Raw genomic sequence first — 20,093 nt, forward strand, 5'->3', positions numbered from 1 at the left:
ACACATGCCCTTTTTAATCATTGACAAAAATGAATAGGGTTAACATGAGGGAATTGGGCCCCCATGGTCTCTCATTTCTTTCATATGAGTACCTTGAATGGGGAAGCATAATGTATGCATGGAGAATCCCAATCTAAGATCAGGATCTTTCTCTTTTTGCAGACTAAACCATGACATTCATCAATATTCACAAGAATTTTACCGTGTTTGGCAGAGATCCTGAAGATTCCGATGCAACTGATGAAGCATCTGATATTTGTCTTGAAGCATATCTGATTTGACTGATTTACCTTTCATTATATCTTCTGTTTTTTTAGCAATGTACATGATGCTCTTCTCAAGAGAAGAGATTTGGGAGGCAACTAATTTGTGCTTTTGTAATAATTCCACTGTTTCTAATAGCTCTTTGCCACAATCCTTAGAGTTTACTAAAGTCTGAAAATAGAATGAAATAAAAAGAATTTGTATCTTCTTCAGCTACTCACTTGCAGACAGTCTCCTAATTCAAACATGGCTTCTTGAAATATAATACATTAAATAAATTACTACAATTGGTTGGATTCATACATTATACTAAGACATAAGCCATGATTTAAAAAAGACATTGGCTAAGTTCACACTATATATCAAGCTCAAAGCAAGCAAATTATATTAGTATGATCACAGTTAATGCCTGAGAATAGAAAGCATTTATGAAGTAATAGTTACCATAGATGCTTATTATCACATTGTCATCTTGCTAAATCGTGACAATATCTATTATAAATCCACATATGATCAAAAATATGAGTAATCATGGAACGATGACATGCTCTACACCATCCTTCCCTAATCTGGTGCCCTCTAATATTTGGGGGAGCAGAACAAGAGTTGTGAACCAAGTAGACCAGGAAAGTTTGCCTTATGCTCATCACCATCATCATCATCATCATCATCATCATCATCATCATCATCATGATGTAATAAGTTACCAGGTACTGCCATCTACTGAGATATAGGGAAATGTCCTAATAAATGATTGCGTAAAATCTTGTGCTGTGATGGAATGTCTAACAGACCCTGGGAAAGTGGAGGAGGAAAATGGTTGCAAAACAGACACCTCAGCCCTAGCAAGAAGGGACATATGTGAAAGAGACTTGGAGTAACTCTGCCTTAATTTTGCTAAGTATAAATTAAGCTGGAGAATTGTTTAAACAGGCTTTCAGGGTTCTGTTACAATTCCTACTAGCAATAAAGATATTTACAGGAATCCAAATGGTTCATCTTTGCTGAGTTTGTCTGCCTCGAAGGGCTTTATACATGCCAGGCTTTGTCACAGAAAAATGAAACCAATTAACAGCGCTTGACATATTTGCACAATATTCATTCCTACATGTCATTGGCTTTCAGCACATAACCTTTCTAATTTAATGGAGACAATCCCTCCAAAGACATGTGAATAGATTTTTATGAATAGCTACAATCCATGGTTTAAGCTCAAATTCTCATTACTGGTGCCCATCTGCATAACACATCCTTATTCATTCTCTTTCAACAGGCTATGAATTGCAGGCATTATTTGTCCCTCAAAGACCATATGCACCAATGTCTACCTTTAGAATGAATAACTCAATATACCTGCAGTCCTTTAAGTTCTTCCATAATGGTATCAATGTCCCTCAAAAGGACTAGCACTTCCTGCATCTCTCCCATAGCATGTTTTTGTCTTTTGAGATGGTCGCAGAGATCTTGCCATTGCTGAATGATGTCCTTTTGCCTGGATGTGAAGAGAGCAAAAAGGAGAAAAAAACGTGATATATCACAAGACTTCACCAATGAGCAATTCAAGTTATCCTATCTGTTGATGTCATTATGAGATATATTTCCATATACCTTCTTTACAACATTAACTGCATGGGAAAAAATGAGGACATGGAAAGATGGAAATCCACAGAAAAGTATAGGCATACAGTAAGGCAAGATAATGAAATCTACATACTTCAAAACCCATCAAATAAAATATATAGCATATGAAAATAAGATATAGGAAAAGGAGTTATGTAGATAGATACGCACACAAAGACCTTCATCCCTTTGTAGCCATGTTAGAGTTGTGTAATTTTGTGTAATTTTGAAATTTTAAGTGCTTGCATTATATTAGCAACTGGTGCCTACTTTATTCTTTAGTTACTAAAATATTTTACTATTGTGATTGCACTTTATTTTTGTTTCTTTATTATCTGCCCTAACATTTTTGTTATTGGAAGAATACAAAGTATAATTTAATATAATCAGTTGAATTCACTCTTTCCACAGGTGGAAGTTGTATTAGTTCATGCTAACAAACACCCATGATGTACTTCTCCTTCTCTCCAACACCAGTTCTGGCTAATGCCCCAATCTGAAGGCTTCCCACTCACTTTTTGGCAATCAGGTCTTTGTCCCGATAGTTCTCCCGCCTGATTTCAGAGGCCATGGTAGACAAGGCTTTGAAGCGTTGGTCTCGGGGAAGCATGTCTGCTTCAATCGCCTCTAGTTTCCTAGCACCTGCCTGAAGCTGTTCTATGCTGTCAGGTTGCCAATCATCCTGCTTTTTGATTATCTCCCTGGTGCTTCTTAAGTAGGCCTCACGAATGGCTGCTTTCTTCAGAAACATCTGGACCTGTTGTTCAACTCTCTCAAGCCTTAACAGCTCCTGCTGTATCGCTTTTCCTCGGCTGTCCTCTGCTTTCTCCAAAGCAATCCATTCTTTTTCCAGATCTCTTAAAGTTCTTCCTTCAGGGGGCAGATAAGCACGCTGATTGTTGGCTTGCTGTTTGGTCCGTATATGGAAAAAATTGGCTTCAATTATTCCCTTCTCACGGTATTTGGGAGGTTTCTCCACAGTGCGGAAGACCTTAAAGTTATTCATGAGGAAGCGCATTTCCTCGAGAGAATTGGGAAAGAAGCGGTCATCCAGTTCTGCCACTTTGAGCTTTATCCATTTCAAGAGTTCAGAGATCATGTATTCATACTGGAATTTTAACTCGTCTGTCTCCTTCAGGAAGAACACAATCTGCAGAAAGAGGAACACAACATTTTTTTCCCTAATCCTAGTCAGTGGAATTCTACTCTCAATTTCAGTGAAGCCAGATTTTCATCCAAGAGCCTTTAAAGCAAAACTACATGTTCCATGAGCAATTCATCATGGGATCTCAGAGTATTAAGTCTTCAGCTAAAATCAGCAACAGATAATTGTGAATTGGATCAGGTCCACAAATTCCTCCACATTAATATGCATTCAACACAATCCTAGTCCAAAATTCCTTCCAGAACTTCTCCTGGATATGAAGAAGAAAACATCCAAGTGCAATATGTTTTTGTAAGTTGAGGCTAATCACACAGTGCTAGAAACAAATGGATTGTGTTCAGACAGAATTATCACTGTAATGCAGCTGAATTGCCCAGAAGAAAATGCAAAGAGTGATAAATTAAGATAGCATGCAAGTGTTCATATTTATACCACTTCTGGATGAATGAAAAGCTTGACTGCAAATGGCTACCTTATGTCAGTGCATGGAACATGTATTCCATCCCACAGGTGCTGAGAAGCCATAATCTCTCAGTCCAAAATTGTCAGACATCTATAGTATTTCAGCTAAGTTTCATCTTAACAGCCTCTGTTTGGTTCTAATCAGGTTTTGCTTTAGACATTTCTTGCCTATGGAAAATTATGGAGTCCAAAGATTAACACTGATTCCATGTGCTATTTGGGCCACAAGAATGATTTACCTAAGACATACCAGACATTAGGAATGCTAATTACTAAAACAGCAATACACTGACTTTAGCGAGCCTTTTCTGGACTGTCTGACCCTGCTTCAGCCTGGAAAAGTAATGGTAATAGAAGGACACGTAGGTCATGATAGATCTCTCATCTGGAAATGGGACTGCCACATCTTCAGCATCCAACAACTTTAAGATTCCCAGGTGCTTCTCTGCGACGGTGAAGGCATTATTTAGATTAACGATAGGCTGGTCATGCCGCAGGGAGCTGTACTGTATGAGATCAGGCCTGAAGAGACCAACAAATAAAAACAGGGAAAATGCATAAAGGGGATTATGTTTAGAAAATGCAAAGAAGTGGACATATTAGGCTCCAGTGTCCCTGAAAAGGCCCTGAAACTATTTAGTTTAGCATTTTTCATTTCATTATCTTGCTCTTTGGTTGGAAAGTGCAGCATGGATAAAATCAGTAGGTTTATAATCTAAAATAAACAATAGCAGAAAAACAGTAGGGAGGTGCAGAGATTGAAGGGCAGAAGGTGATTCAGAGCCTCTTAAATCAAACATGTCATTTTTGCTTTAGGAGGTTCCTGGCAGGTGCAGCCCGTGAATCCATATATACTTTGAATCAATTTGTCCCTTCAAATTTAGATCTCTGCATAGTCTTAGAAAATACAGATATTGGGGAGAGAAGAAAGCAGGCTCAGACACGAATTCTTACATGTATTCTGTTGTTTTTCTCACACGCTGCTGGAAAGGAAAGAAATCAGGGCTGGAGGGGGCCAAACTGAACTGAACTTCCTATCTTTCTTTCTGTGGCATTCAGATTTGGCTGGAAATTCAATGAACGGTAGCAGCTGCAGCAATATCTGCAGGATGGAAGGTACTGGGTCACCGTCAAAGCCCCGTTCCTTTTGTATACACTATGCACCAATGTCACACACCCATACAAAAGAGGTGGGGCTTTGATTGCAATGTCGTATTGCCTGCCATTTTGCAGATTTTGACACACACACACACACACCTCTGATACCAGTGCCAATAGCCTACTGAAACAGTAGCAAATGTCTAAAAACACTAAGAGAAAAACAGGAGAAACCAACATAATTTTAAAAGGATTCCTACAGGATCCTAGGAATTGATTTTCCATGAGTTACCACAAATATTCAGACATATTGCTACAAGTAGGTTTAATGAATGAGGCAAAATTCAGGATGTTGCAATGATACCAAATCTCATGTTCTTCATTAGGAGATAATAGAGATATGCCATTCTACCATACTATCCTCCAGCCTGGCACCATCAAGAAGCAGGAAGTGAGCACATGCTGACTGGGGATTATAGGAGTCGTAGTACAATATTGATGGAGGAAAAGTTGAGATATATCTTTCTTCTGTGACTGGATTAGGCACTTTAAGAATTCATAGTATCATCATACAATTACAATTTCTTTTGTTGCTACGATGGTGTCAAGAGAATGTGCATTTGTGTATGTCTCTGTGGTTAAAGTTTGTAATAAGTTTGTGACCTAGAGTAACTCTTCCAATAGCTGATGAAGAGTTTCAGAACTTCCTGGGTGTGCCATCCATCCCATCTTATAGATATTATTAGCTCCCCTCAGAAGCTTTGAAGAATATAGATCCACTTTATAAAACACAGATACAATCTGTTGAATGATATGGAGTAATGCATGCCATTTTCTGTACCTGACTTTAAAGAGATAGGATACAGCAATCTGAAATAATTTGTGAGATGAACTATACATTTGTATTCATCTTTAAGGAAGTTAAAGCTCAACATTATTCATACAGCTGCATTTATGCAGCCATCTATACATGCAGTGGTAAAGCAAAATAGTTTCTTACGTGGTTCGGCATACTTGGAGGGCTCCATAAGAATGAAAAAATAGTGGGAAATTAAGGACTTAATTTGCCTTCTAGAAGACATGGAAATGCTGTGATTTGTATCTTCTAAAGGAGCATTTTAAAAATTCCCATTCTAGTATTTTTTCTGAGCACAATAAGAAAACATCTCTCTTGTTTAAAATGGACATTCGGCATGTATTCGATATATCAGAGGATTCTCTTTCCCCATAATGGCCAGCCAGGTGCCTGTGCAAAAACCATAGCCAGGACATGAGCACAATTGTCCTGACTCTTCCTGCTCACCAATGACTCATCTCAGAAGCATGCGTCCCTGGATCTTGAAAATAGCAACTGATAGCTTATCCTCCATGACATTATTTAATTTCTTATCTTATTACTACTTGCTCTAATAAGTATCACAATTCAGCAATAAAGAAGAAGCGTTTCCTATATCTGTCCTGAACTTCTGGCCGTTCAGGTTGGATGATTTTGTATTCTAGTACTATATAGGAGAGAGAGAAAACAAAAATAAAGTTGTCCTATCCAGTTTCTCCATACCACACATAACCCTGTAAATCTTCATTATGTTACTTCCAGTTGAAAGTCATATTTTGTCTATTATCTTTCAGTATCTTTCTCAGTTATACATTAATCATGTATCAGAACACTTGGGAAAGACCGAACCCATGCTTTTCCTTACCTGTGAGCATGAATGAGAGCATTGAAAGCTAGCCCATCACTCCAGCTTTTGGAAAAGTCTTTCACATTGACATTGGAATAGCTGGCTGTCTTACGCTGACACCAGATCAGTAGAGCTTCATTGGAAGAGAGAGTATCAACTCTGGATCCAAACTCATCCTATAGAAAGCCAACAAGGCAGGAACATTCGGAGGACAATCAAAATCTAAATCAGCAACTCTAAAATCCCACAATGAACCAAAGGATTTAAGGATTTAGTAGCCACCCATAGAAATAAATGCAGATGTAAATTATAGTTAATCGTATGATTAAGAGTTAGCTGTAAATACAAAAAGGTGGGTTTTTTATGCATCTGCAGCACCCCTCTGAGGATTCAGAAGTCTCAAGTGTGACAGGATTTATTCCAGATTAAGTTACTTTCATCACTAGAGACTGATGATATTTCAGTGATGATGATGATGATGATGATGGTGATGATAATGATATATAAATATAAACAAACCTAAACATAAATATAAATATATAAATATTAACTTAAATATCTCACTATCATTGTATGAAGGCTCTGTTCACTGGCTCTATAGGAGAACAGTACCATGCAATTTCCTGCAGAGTACAATCACCTCTCTGCTTCTTCTGAGTTCCTAAATGTTATGCCAGATTTTAGACTGATGGAGAATTATTAGGCTAATAGGTGATACCAGCTGATCATAATCAGAAAGAAAAAAGTGGGGAGCTTTTAAATAACAATTTTACCTTGTCAAGACTGATGGATGAAATTTGAAATCTGAGGATAATTATCCACATTAATCCAAGGATGAGGGTCTGGTCTCCATCTACTATGTTTTCTGGTCCAATTACCTTCACATGTACCTGCTGAGTGCATGACAGATTATTATTATTAGTCTGTTGATAAAAGTCTCTGAAAATCAAAAAATGAGCCAATCAGTACATTTTAGGAATAGATCTTGGGAAAATGCGAAACATGGAGATGAATTCTTCTCCATCTTTGCTATCCTTGTGACATGCTGACTAGTTAACATGGGTTTCAGCAATTGGGGCAAAGGTGATACGTGCAGTCAACTTATTGCCAAGAGTGACTATGTTTTTCACAGTGCTAGCAGGTGTTTTCCCTCCCCCATAATTAAAATGGTGGTGGAAAGGATTGATCTTTCTGAACTGATTCATGATGATGCTAATGCATCTTTTTGTTTGGTAGCCAACAGCAGTAACAGGTGGAGCAGTGACATTGTTGTTTTTAAATATTTTTAAACTTTATTAATTAAAAATAACAAATGAATACATGTAAGACATTGCATAATACATACAAAACACAATTAATGTATAACAATATATAAGTAAAAGTATAACATAGAACAATATATACATAGAAAAGAAGGAACATGGTAAAGAAGGAGGAATACAGAGAAAGGAAAAGAGAAAAAGAAAAAAAAGAAAGGAAACAGAACATTTTAAAAGTGGGGTTCACATCTTTACTAGTGCTGATAAATATCTCCTCTATTTCTGTTTAATTAGATATTTGACAACTACATTTTATATATACAATGTTATTTTTTGTGTTAATCTAAGAAAAGGTCACCAATCATTCTTATAATCATCCATATTCTTGTCATTTAACTGATCCGTAAGTTTAGCCATCTGAGCTAGGTCCACTGTCTTAATAGTCCATTCTTCAATTGTTGGGATATTTTCTTCCTTCAATCATGAAGCATAAGTAATCCGAGCCGCAGTTATCAGATACAGCAAGAGCTTTCCATGTTTCTTTTCGAGTTCTTTGTCCATTAGACCCAGCAGATATAGTTCCGTTTTTTTAACTACAGTGGTACCTCGGGTTATGAACGCCTCTGCTTACGAATTTTTCGGGTTACGACCAGCTCCGGCCCCAAAAATTTACCTCGGGTTGCGAACCACCTCGAGTTACGACCCGGATCCGCGGCCATTTTCCCTGCTGCCACATGGTCGCGGCTTCCTGTGGGCGAGATCGCGGTAGCAAGGAGACGTTTTGTGAGGCTTGTGGTGTGTTTTGTGGCGTTTTGGAAGGTTTTTGGTGTGCTTGTCAGCATGGCAATTTCATTTCCAGAGGGTTATGCAGTGCAGGAAAAAACAACTGACTTTAGAGAGGTTTTTCCCCAGAACTGAGCCTGCAGCTAAGAGGCAAAGAAGAGAAGAAACCCCTGAAGGAGACCCTTTTGGAGGGGGACTCTCCCTCCAAACAATAACTGCTTCCTCACCCCATTCTCCCTCTTCATACTGTGCTGTACTGTACTTTTTTTCATGTTTTTGTGGTTTAAAAATAAAATGCATATTGTTCAGAACTGTTTAACCGTATTTACATTGAACCTTATGGGGGAAATTTGCCTTGGGTTGCGACCAAATTCGGAGGGCGGATTAACCGTATTTACATTGAACTTTATGGGGAAATTTACCTTGGGTTGCGACCAACTCGAGATGTAATCAGAGTCATGGAACGGATTAAGTTCGTAACCTGAGGTACCACTGTATATCTATTGCCAACATTTTTTGGATAGTATTGTGTATTAATGTCCAAAAATTTTTAGCTTTCGTGCAAGACCATCACATGTGATAGAATGTACCTATTTCCCTTCCACATTTCCAACAGATATTTGATGTATTGTTAAACATTGTTGATAGTTTGTCTGGGGTTATGTACCATCTATACATCATTTTGTAAAAGTTCTCTTTCAGGTTGTAACTCAATGTAAATTTAAGTCCCCTAGTCCACATCCTTTCCCATTGATCATATTCAATATTATATCCAAAATTGTTTACCCACTTGATCATACAATCTTTAGTTCGTACATCTTTCAATTTTAAATGTAATAATACTTTATATATCTTGGCAATCATGTGATCAGTCTCGAAACATATTTGACTGTCCCACCAGGTTGGTTCTTTTGTAAATCTCTATCTTTTCACATCTAATTTAAATTGTTCCTTTAGTTGTGCATACATAAACCAGTGGCAAGGGTGCTAATCTTTTTCTAATTTTTCCTTTGTTTTCATTACGTATTTATCTCCTTCACATTTCAATAGATCGCTGCACTTCAACCATTTATAATTTTCTATATTTTCTCACCTGGCGAAAGCTTCCTGGGGAGATATCCAGAGGGGGAGGCTTGATGTTAGTATTGGTTTATATTTTCCCCAAATTCTAAAAATGGATCTTCTAATGATGATTGAAGTCTTTATTTGCTTCAATTTTATCATACCATAGGTGACATTGTGATATCACTAAAATGGGTGTGGCCATGATGTCCAGAATGACAATATTCTGGTGATTTTTAATTTTTCTACTGAAAATCTGGAAAAAAATAGTTTGCTGGGTTTTTTGTGGCAAAATAGCAGGCCACTCTGGTGACCACAAAAAGGAGATGGAGATCTACATTGGGCCCATGGGCTGTACATCTTTGCTCTATAGCAAGACTAGCCCAAATCACATGGCAGGACTTCTAGAAGTGTCATGGCTGAGGATTCAGACTCTGACTCTGACAAAGCTGCTCCAGTTGAACTGTGGAATGTCAGCCTCAGGAAACACCAAGCCAAGAATCACCTGAGGCTGATCAAACAAGGCATCATTTGAACAGGTGGAGCAGTCAGATGATGAGGTGTGGCCCCCAACCCTTGGACTTGGTACACGGAGCAGAGAGCAGAACAATGATGCTCAGTGAGGCTTGATGCGTGATGTTTTTGTGGATTCTGCTCATGAAACTCTGACCCTTGGACTGGCTGACTAACCTGATTTGGCTCTCTGAACTTGGACTGGATTTTGAACTTCTCTCCTGCTGAAAGCGAAACCATTAAGCAAGCTTTCTTCCTCAGAGTTTTGTGTTGATTTATGATCCTCCCTTAGTCTGCTGTTATCTGTTTAACTTTGAAGTAAATTGCTAATCTCCATAGCAACTGTGTTTGAGTGTGTAACTGAAACCTGAAGCAGGACAGGAGTGTCACTGCTGCCACATTGAGGCTCCTGAAGACTATCCATCTTTCTGGTGCCTCTCCACCTTTCTGTGAAAAATGTTAGAATGGTTTGACATAGTCATGGTGGATTCTGAGTGTTGTGATGCCATCTGATGATGCCCTCTCAATACAAATGTCAATGATACTTCTCTCAGTTCTCAAAAGTTAGTCATATAGTAAGAAATTTGTAAGGAACAGTACAGTACACTTGGACTGTTTGAGTTTCTAAGTTTTTGAACGTTTGAGGTAAGACAAGCTGCAGGATTAGTGGGGAGGGCTAGTGGAGAGGTGATGGTATTCACTCTCTCATCTGCATGGAGATAACACCTGCTTTATGCTATTATAGTGTCACAAAATAGTTTCCAATTTCCTAATTCTCAAAAACTCTTCACAAAATAAAACAAAAAAGAGTGAGGAAGAGAAAAAAAAAACAGCTATTGTCAAGACAAGAGCTCTGTTAAATTCTGGTGTGATGAAATGTAGAAGTAAGTCAGAAACATGCACATTGACTTATATTAGATATGTGAGGTGAGTTCAGGTTGCATCAGCTTCTCCCAAGATTTGCTAGGACAAAGAAATATAAACCAAATAAACACAGAATCAAATAAATGAAATTTAGTCTCCCATATCTGAAATATTAAATCCAGCTATTAATTCCAACCTGTTAATCAAATAACTCTAATGAATATTCAGGCTTCCATCAGTTGCAATATATTAGAGACTCACTTTGACTGGTTACCAGACCACTTTCTGAACTGATCATGGAACAATATAAACAATGTCTTAGGCCACAATTATATAAATTAGGTGTGCAACCTCTACCCTAAGGACAGTGTTTTGCCCTTGACTCCTCTTTTTGGAAGCTACAGAGCCACCTCTGAGCATGCTAATTGAAAACCGATGACACGGTTCCTGCCTTTTTGTAAGCTCTAAAATAGCATAAGCCCTAAAATAGGTTTTTCATAGTGTGAAAAAAAAATAGAACCATCAAAACTCCCCCAAACGACAGCCTCATTCATATATATTGTGTGTGACCCCATATATTTTGTATGTGACTACCCTTTCGTGGTGCCTGGAGGCTGTGGGGGCCTGGATGGGGGACAACAGGCTTCAGCTGAACCCTGGTAAGACGGAGTGGCTGTGGATACGGGGAGCCTCAAGATCTAGGACTTTGTCATCTTTGGTTCTTGATGGGGTTGCCCTACCCCAGACAGACCCGGTGCGTAATTTGGGGGTTCTCCTGGACTCACGACTCCTGTTCGAAGAGCAGGTGGCAGTCGTGGCCAGGAGGGCCTTTGCACGACTTCGTGTCGTGCGGCAGTTGCACCCCTTCCTGGATCAGGGGGACCTCCGCACGATCACTCATGCCCTGGTCACCTCTGGGTTGGACTACTGTAATGCGCTCTACATGGGGCTACCCTTGAAGAGTATCCGGAAGCTACAGCTGGTGCAGAATGCGGCGGCGCGGACAGTTCTTAATGCCCCTAGGAGGGCACATATAACACCGCTGTTGCGCGAGCTGCATTGGTTACCAGTTTGTTTCCGGGTCCAATTCAAGGTGTTGGTTATCACCTTTAAAGCCCTTCATGGCACGGGACCAGGAACCGCCTCGCCCTGGTCACTTCAGCCCGTCCCACTCGGTCCAGCAGAAGGGGCAGGTTGCAGACCCCACTGGTCAGGGAATTTCGATTGGTGGGGTCTAGGCAGAGAGCCTTTTCTGCTGTAGCGCCCGCCCTATGGAACATCCTACCTCCTGAGGTCCGGTGTGCTCCCTCCCTCATGGCCTTCAGGAAAGGTATTAAATCCTGGCTTTGCCAGAAGGCCTGGGGGCCAGAGGGGGGCTCGCACCAGATGGCTGGTGGGATGATGGGTTGCCCCCCCCCCCCAGCATCTTACAGATTTTTATAGGGCCAAAATTAGAGGAGGTTTTTTACGGTATTTTAATATGTTTTTAAATTATTTATAGTTTTTAGCCATCTTGGAGAGAATTGTATTTCTTCGTTTTTATTGTGAGCCGCCCAGAGTCACCCGTGGGGGAGATGGGCAGCATACAAGCTGAATAAATAAATAAATAAATAAATAAATATTTTATAGCCCTCCCCTCCCCCTCCCCAAATTTTAAGTGTGGCCCTTAGTTACTCATACTCTGACTTTGTACAGAGATGGGCAACCTTTTACTGACAATAGAATAGAATAGAATAGAATAGAATAGAATAGAATAGAATAGAATAGAATAGAATAGAATAGAATAGAATAGAATAGAATAATAATTTTATTGTTATTCCACTATACACTATACACCAAGTGGACAATAAAATGAAATTCCATTGTAGTTGGCTCACAACTGCAATCAGACACAAGTGTAATCAAAAATACCCTAATTACTGTAAAATATATATTCTATACACATTTGACAGTAACTTATTAAACATTCAAAAATCTAATAGCCTGGGGAACAAAACTATTTCCCAATCTGGCTGTTCTACGTTGGATACAGGGAAACCTCTTCCCAGAGGATAACAAAGAAAACAGGCCATGATGAGGATGGGAGGCATCACTGACAATCTTTCGAGCTCTAGACAGACAGCGCGCATATGCTAGATCTTGGATGAGAGTCAGAGAGATCCCAATTATCTTCTCTGCTGTCCTTACTACCCTCTGCACAGGCTTTCTGTATGAGGCACTACAGCCTCCAAACCAGATGGAAATATAATTAGTAAGGACACTCTCTATGGTGCCTCTATAGAAAGTAAGGAGAATGGAAGATGGGAGATGTACTTTCCTCATCCGGCGCAAAAAATGTAAACGTTGCTGTGCTCATTTTACCAAAAATGTGGTGTTAAGGGACCAGGTCAGACTATTCATTAGCTGCACCCCTAGGAATCCACTGCTGCTCAATGACTCCACAGCTATATTATTAATAAAAAGTGGAGTGTGACTACACCGGTTCTTCCTGAAATCTATAATGATCTCCTTAGTTTTTTCCACATTTAAGACCAAGCTGTTTTTATTACACCACTCCACCAAGCCCTTCACCTCCTCCCTACAAGCCCATTCATTGTCATTCCTGATAAGACCCTCCACCGTTGTATCATCCACATATTTCACAATGGAATTGGTGGTGAACCTAACACAACAGTCATGGGTCATCAGGGTGAACAACAATGGGCTCAGGACACAGCCCTGTGGGGAGCCGATGCTCAGAGAGCTAGAGCTAGAGATATTATTTCCAACTCGCACCGACTTAGACCACTCAGTAAGGAAGACAAGTAGCCAATTACACAAGGGAGTACTGAAACCCAGAGAACCCAGGTTGTCCACCAAATGCTGGGGAACAATCGTATTGAATGCTGAGCTGAAATCTACAAACAGCAATCACACATAACTGTTCTTCTCCTCAAGATGTACCAGACTTGAATGAAGAACAGAAGAGATTGCATCCTCTACAGAGCGATTCTGCCGATAAGCAAACTGAAGTGGACCAAACAAAGGAGGAAGTCTGGAAACAATGTAATCCTTCATCAGCATCTCAAAAAAATTCCATCACAATGGGAGTGAGTGCTATCGGGCGATAACCACTGAGGCATGTGAGATTTTTTAGGCACAGGTATAATAGTCGCAGTCTTAAAGCCTACCAGGACCACAGAAATGCAAAGAAGTATTGAATATGTCTGTGAGGAAACCGCCCAACCCTCAGAACCCACCCTGGAATATTATCTTGGCCCGCTGCTTTCTGAATATTAATTTTTCTCAGGGTCCTGCAAACATCAACTATATCAAGGGTAGGTGCCTGCTCATCAGGATGAGATACAGCCTTCCTCGCAGGAGCATTGTTAAATGCTTCAAACCTACCAAAAAACCTATTTGGTTCATTAAGAAAGTCTATATTCTCCTCACATGATGTTGGAGTAGTCTTATAATCTGTAATAGTCTGAGTACCCTGCCACATACGCCTGGTATTTGTAGAATCATGAAAAAAATTCTGAATTTTCTGACCATAAGCCTGCTTTGCTGCTCTTATAGCCCAGTTCAGATCAGCTCTAGCTGTTCTAAAAGCCCCCATATTGCCAGACTTAAAAGCAGCATTCCTCGCTTTCAACTTCACATATACTTCAGGAGTCATCTAAGCTTTCTGATTCGACCGTAAGATGATGTTCTTAGTAACACTGACATCCTCCATACACTTCTGGATATATGCATGTCCCAGTCTGTACACTCAAAACAGCCTTGTAATGCTTCCATTGCTCCCTCGGGCCAAACTCTCGCCTGCTTCACAACTGGTTTTTCTCTAGTTAACAAAGGCCTATATGCTGGGATTAGCATTACAGTGAGATGATCTGAGGAACTGAGATTGGGGTGGGGGAAAGCCTTAAATGCCCTCTTAATGTTAGAATAGGCTAAATCCAATGTGTTCCTACTCCTGGTTGCAAAATCCACATATTGATGGAAATGAGGACTGTTTTCAAGTTAACCTGATTAAAATCTCCAAGTACAATAAACACACCCTCTGGGTGGATAGTTTGCAAGTCACTGATAATATGATAAAGGACTTTCAAGATCTCCTTCATATTTGCAGAGGGGAGTATATACACAGCTGTAATAATAACAAATTCCCTAGGCAAATAAAAAGGTCTGCATCTGATAGTTAACAGCTCCCCATCAGGCGAACAATAAGTTGAAACCACCTTTGAGTTGATACACCATCTGTTATTGATATAGATGCATACTCCACCACCTTGAGTTTTTCTGCTAAGAGCAAGACTCCTGTCCAGTTGGAACATTGTTAACCCCTCCGTGCCAACAGCCTTCTCAGGAACAGAAGACTTGAACCATGTCTCCGTCAGTACTATAACACAGCAGTCTTTCACCTCACACCTTGTTGTAAAATTCAACTTCAAATAATCCATTTTGTTCTCCAGAGAACGAACATTAGTAAACAAAATGGATGGAAGCGGCGCTGTAAGTGGGTTAGCCTTCAGTCTTGCCGTTAGTCCTCCCCAGCTCCCCCGCCTTCGCTTTCTATCACACTGCCTCCTCCTCTTCCTCCTCTGTCTCCTCCATCTCCTCACAAAGCAGCCAATGCCAGTGAGAGACCCCACAGTCCTGTAAGTCTCCCGACCTTGCTGACGCAGCAACGTAATCTCCCCAAAACAGCAGGATGCCTGTTGTATGTCTGCAGTTCCAGTATATGTCGCTGGTCATATAACAATCTAACTACACAACTTTGCTGCTCAGACACTAAACTATTGAAAGCCAACGCAGCCGCAGCTAAACAAGGCACCGCCATCTTGAATAGTCTACAGGTAAAGTTTCAGTTGGAGTGGCTGGGTGGAAATTCATCAATAGACGGAGCCATATCAGTTGACAGTATGAATTTCCACCCTGTCACCCCAACTGAAACTTGATTACTGCCTATTATACACCCCCAATCCCATATCTCACCTTGGATTTGAGGAACTGAATGGCTTTGCTATTGTTCTCCAAAAAGTGAACCCTCATCTTGCCTTTGTTTGGCCTGGGTAGTTGTTCAGAAGACAGCAGCTCCAATAAGCGCAGGAGATAAATACCATCTTTCAGTTCAGTGTAGAGATCTTGAATCTTAATGTTTGCCTACAAAATTAAAGGACCACAAATAAAGCCAACACCCATAGCATGAACTGATGTCATGTTCTTATTGTTATCTTGCTTATGGAAACTATGACATGAACCTGATGTTGGACAATGGGAAATAAGCATAATAGTTGCTATTAGACTGCTCAATAGTAAACAGGAGAGAGGCAATGCTCTTTTATCTTGACCGAACAGGTGAGAGCTATAGAAAAAAAGGCGGGATCAAATACCCTATTCCATGAATGAAGTTCTATTTCCAAAGCTTTTCTGCAGAAAATTGTTCATGCTGTTATAGTTTAAAAAACAATAAAATGAATCACAGATTGTATAGATTGGTCAAATTAGAAGAGGAATTTGTTAATATCAGCAAAGAAGTGTTTTAAGGGGTCATATATGAAGAACATTACAAGAAAGCTACCTACATTGTGTTTGTAGAAAATATTATTAAACCAATTGGTGAATGTTTTCTTCTGCATGATCATACGTTGTGCTTGCAACTTCCTGAATTGTCCTTGTACATAGTCTTCTTCCATGGTGCCCTAAAAACAAGAATATTCTAACATGACTCCAACAGAATCAACAAAGCATCAGATATCCCACCTTACTGCCAATTCCCGTCAGTTCTTCAGCTATTTGTTCTTTTTAACATCAAGGAAAGTCCACTGAACACAGCATTCTTTTCCTCCTCATTTCTGGATGAAAAGTATTGTTTCTTGTGAATAGGGAAGGTAGACCTATCAACTAATATACGTCTACCCAAAATCAAAGAGCTTCTGTGGATGCCTAAGTTAGATAAAGGTAGTATGGTCTTTGGGTTTTGTTACTTAATAATGAAGTGATCTTTTATTATGGTATATTGTTTCTTATGTGTTATTATCACAAACACCCAAGAATCTTTGGGATTACAAAAGGTAGTAAATCGAGAGAGGATCACCATAATAAACGTATGCATTGAAAACACTTCAAATGGTACTAAATAAGATAACATCTAACCTTAAACTTAACATTTTAAACTTCTTATTTGAAAACAAAAGAAATTGTAGAAGAAACCTTGATTCTCAGTACTTGTTTCCCTTCATTACAAAGAACCATGTGATCCATATGAAGACACCATCTCTGAGCTGTGACATTAACAACAATAAATTCAGGAACAGATATGGTCTTTTAGAGAAGCTATATTGGCTGGGAATGATAGAATCTGGAATTGGCTGGGAAAGCCAATTTAAGCAATATAGTGAGTCAGCAAAACCTTAGCTGGTACTTATACAGTTAAGATTTAATTTATTAGTTTTTAAAAATAACATTAATCACTGGGTTGTTGGCAATAACTTGATTATGTGCCATCAAGTCTTTGTTGACTCTTAGTGACCAGACAGATAGATTTTCTCCATGATGATCTATCGCTAACCTGGTCTTTCAGGTCTTCCAACGGTGCACTCATCGCCACTGTAACTGAGTCCATCTGCCTTGCTGCTGGTTGTCCTCTTCTTTACCTTAGCAAATACAGAACAGATGTATAGGTAGCAAATAGGCTGAGGATCTATTTTTCAACTTATGAATCTCAAAACCAGTTAAGGAATCCTCTGGTCCAATTCCTGCTTCTAATTCTACCCAACTGCTTATATCATTTAACTCTGCACATCTTTTATGGTTTCAAGATGTTTTCTCACAGATTTCATTCCAGTCTGTATTCCCTGGAAATTTTATAAGGTCCCCAGACCTGTGTTTCTGAATATAATCCAGTTTCCAATCCTTTTTCTCTAACGTTACCCCCAACTCCAGCAAATGTTTATTTTAATAAAATTGAAACACTCCAAATTAAACAGTCTCTTCATTCATCTCTTATTAAGATTCTTGCTTCTATTGCAGAAAATCCCCTTTTTCTACTACAAGAGCTTTCTTCTAAGAAGCAAGGATGACCTGTGATTTAAAATATAAGCACATCTTTAACGGTGCCAGGAATAGTTCCAGCACATATTTTTTTTATGCAGAAAACAAGAGGATCCTGTAAAATCTGCACTTACCTAATCTTGTCAAGATGTCCTTGTTAAATACAGAAAATAGATATTCGAAGGATCGGAGAGGCTCTTCATTCAAAACCCGTAGCCTATTTGTGCACACATAGTGAACTTTGAATGCTACGATAGCAAGAAAGTATTTATAATCTTTATGTAAAACATCTGACCAAAAAAGAAAAGTTGATTAGAACATTGGGGGTAAAGGTTCTTGGCAAAAGGGTTGTGCTAAATGACACATTCAGATCCAGCACTTCAGATTCTGATATAAAACAAGTGAAGGTGAACCTAAGCTTCAGCTATATGGTTGCCACAGAAAAGAAAAAGGGGTGCTTACCATGCCACATTGGTGCATGTGCTTGTACAAGACTATAGTTGGCAACAATCATTTAACCTAAATAAACATCAAGTTGGAATTAGAAAGGCACAGTTCAGTAAACTTTTTACAGTAGCGAAGTGTGTGTGTCTATGTATAGGCATCTTATATTGTACATGTACATAAGTATGTAAAATTTGTATACAAAAGTTTCAGTAATGGATGACCACATTTCATTATAATTGTCCATGTGCAATCTACATCTATAAGCAACATGTTTTTCCTCTTTTTATTTTTTCCCTCGTTTAATGACATAAAGGCAAAACAACAGCAATAGCCCTATTTGAATGACATCCCCCCCACTCCCAGGTCTATTCTAGCCTTCTCTGACCCGATATCTCCCATATCTGATTTCCTAACAGAATTGTGGGAACTGCTTTACGTGGAAGATTAATTCTGAATGCTCTTCCTCCTTAGGCCAACAAGAGTAAAATGTAACACTAGTAGGTTGTGCAATCTAATGGTGTCCATAAAAAGCTATGATGATGTCAAAATGAAGACGTAAGTCATGATGTCACTGAGCAAATGGTACATTGATGTAATCTCATCATGATATCGGAAACAAGTACACGAGTTGCATCATTTTCATGATGATGTCATGATGCACGTATCATCATTTGCTCCTCCTTACCCCACAGTGGATGCCCATGGATTGATATCTACTATGCTTGGATGTAGATATCCTCCCATACTGATGTTGAAAGCAATTGCTATCCATATGAAAAACACAGTAATTTTCTGACTGATGCTAAGAGCAAGAGAGGTGCTAAATCTATTAAGTAACTGGATATTTATTCTATCAATTGGAATACTATCTTGGGGTTGATATCAAGGAAAAGGATTAAGGTTAGGGACAGAACAGGATAAAAAAGAATTGGATAATACTGAATTAATTTTACTTGACACTGACATTAAAATAATTTATATTCGTTAATATGATTACTTCCACGTGTGTAATAGTTACCCCTTCTATCCAGTTAAACACTATAGCTCAGAAGAGATTTGGAGGCACATCTGAGTTGGGCATTCCTTCCATTGTTAATCTGAGCTTTTATCTGAATTTCACTAGCGTTTTATTCACATATGACGACTGACTTTTGTTCTGTATTTAGCACAGAATATTATTTTGCAGTAAAGCTGCAAGCACAAGCAACAAAAAGGAAGGACATAATCAATAAACTGAACTAAAAAAAGGAAAAATAAACCCCTTGATGGCAGTAATTTGATAAGCAAAATGCCCGGCTATCTTTATCTTGTTTGCTCTTATAATGGCCCAGAGCAATAACTCAGGTTTCTTCCTTATTTCCTGAGCCTGGTTCCTACTGCGTACACAGAGGGCTCCCAGGAATGAAAACACTATATTGAGATTGGTAGAATCCTAGATTTCAAAAGGGCCCTTCAGGCCACTGAGTCCAACCCCCTCTTCTCTGCTGCTTAATCCAAATTAAAGCATTCCAGGCCTCCATCTGAACCCCTTCAATGAAGAGGAACTCATCACCTCTTTGTGTAAATCAGTGTTTCTCAACCTTGGCCACTTTAAGATATGTGGACTTCAACTCCCAGGATTCCCCAGCCAGCATGGCTGGCTGGGGAATCCTGGGAGTTGAAGTCCACATATCTTAAAGTGGCCAAGGTTGAGAAACACTGGTGTAAATGGTTCTACTATCCAATTACTCTTCCTGTTAAGAGGCTTTTTCCTTCTCTTTTTTTAAAATAACATTTGGCTGGAACCTGCTTTCCTGTAAAATAAATTATTATACTGTTACTTGCACTCAGGGAACAGGT

At 39.2% G+C, this 20,093-nt stretch overlaps 1 protein-coding gene across 5 annotated transcripts in view; it reads right to left on the minus strand.

The window, feature by feature from the left end:
• The window catches only part of SPTBN5 (spectrin beta, non-erythrocytic 5), a 129,559-nt gene extending 111,502 nt beyond the window's left edge, over nt 1-18,057 (minus strand). For 4 of the 5 annotated variants that reach the window (XR_015797002.1, XM_088145499.1, XM_088145501.1 and 1 more), the window contains exons 1-10: nt 17,942-18,057; nt 17,326-17,410; nt 16,340-16,456; nt 15,750-15,917; nt 7,065-7,184; nt 6,310-6,467; nt 3,805-4,033; nt 2,400-3,034; nt 1,618-1,756; nt 203-435 (exon numbers count right to left, since the gene is read on the minus strand). Coding sequence is in view for 4 of the 5 variants with exons in the window: in XM_088145499.1 (XP_088001625.1) it covers nt 203-435; nt 1,618-1,756; nt 2,400-3,034; nt 3,805-4,033; nt 6,310-6,467; nt 7,065-7,184; nt 15,750-15,917; nt 16,340-16,456; nt 17,326-17,379 (1,853 nt within the window). In the remaining variant the exon portion in view is untranslated. The remainder of the gene's footprint in view (nt 1-202; nt 436-1,617; nt 1,757-2,399; nt 3,035-3,804; nt 4,034-6,309; nt 6,468-7,064; nt 7,185-15,749; nt 15,918-16,339; nt 16,457-17,325; nt 17,411-17,941) is intronic. The other variant, XM_088145500.1, reaches the window with a different exon arrangement.
• Nucleotides 18,058-20,093: the final 2,036 nt, after the last annotated feature.

Source organism: Python bivittatus, unplaced genomic scaffold, assembly GCF_059951505.1.
Source record: "Python bivittatus isolate LINGU-HERP-01145 unplaced genomic scaffold, Pbiv_v1 ctg000480_np1212, whole genome shotgun sequence".
NCBI classification, from domain to species: Eukaryota; Metazoa; Chordata; class Lepidosauria; order Squamata; family Pythonidae; genus Python; species Python bivittatus.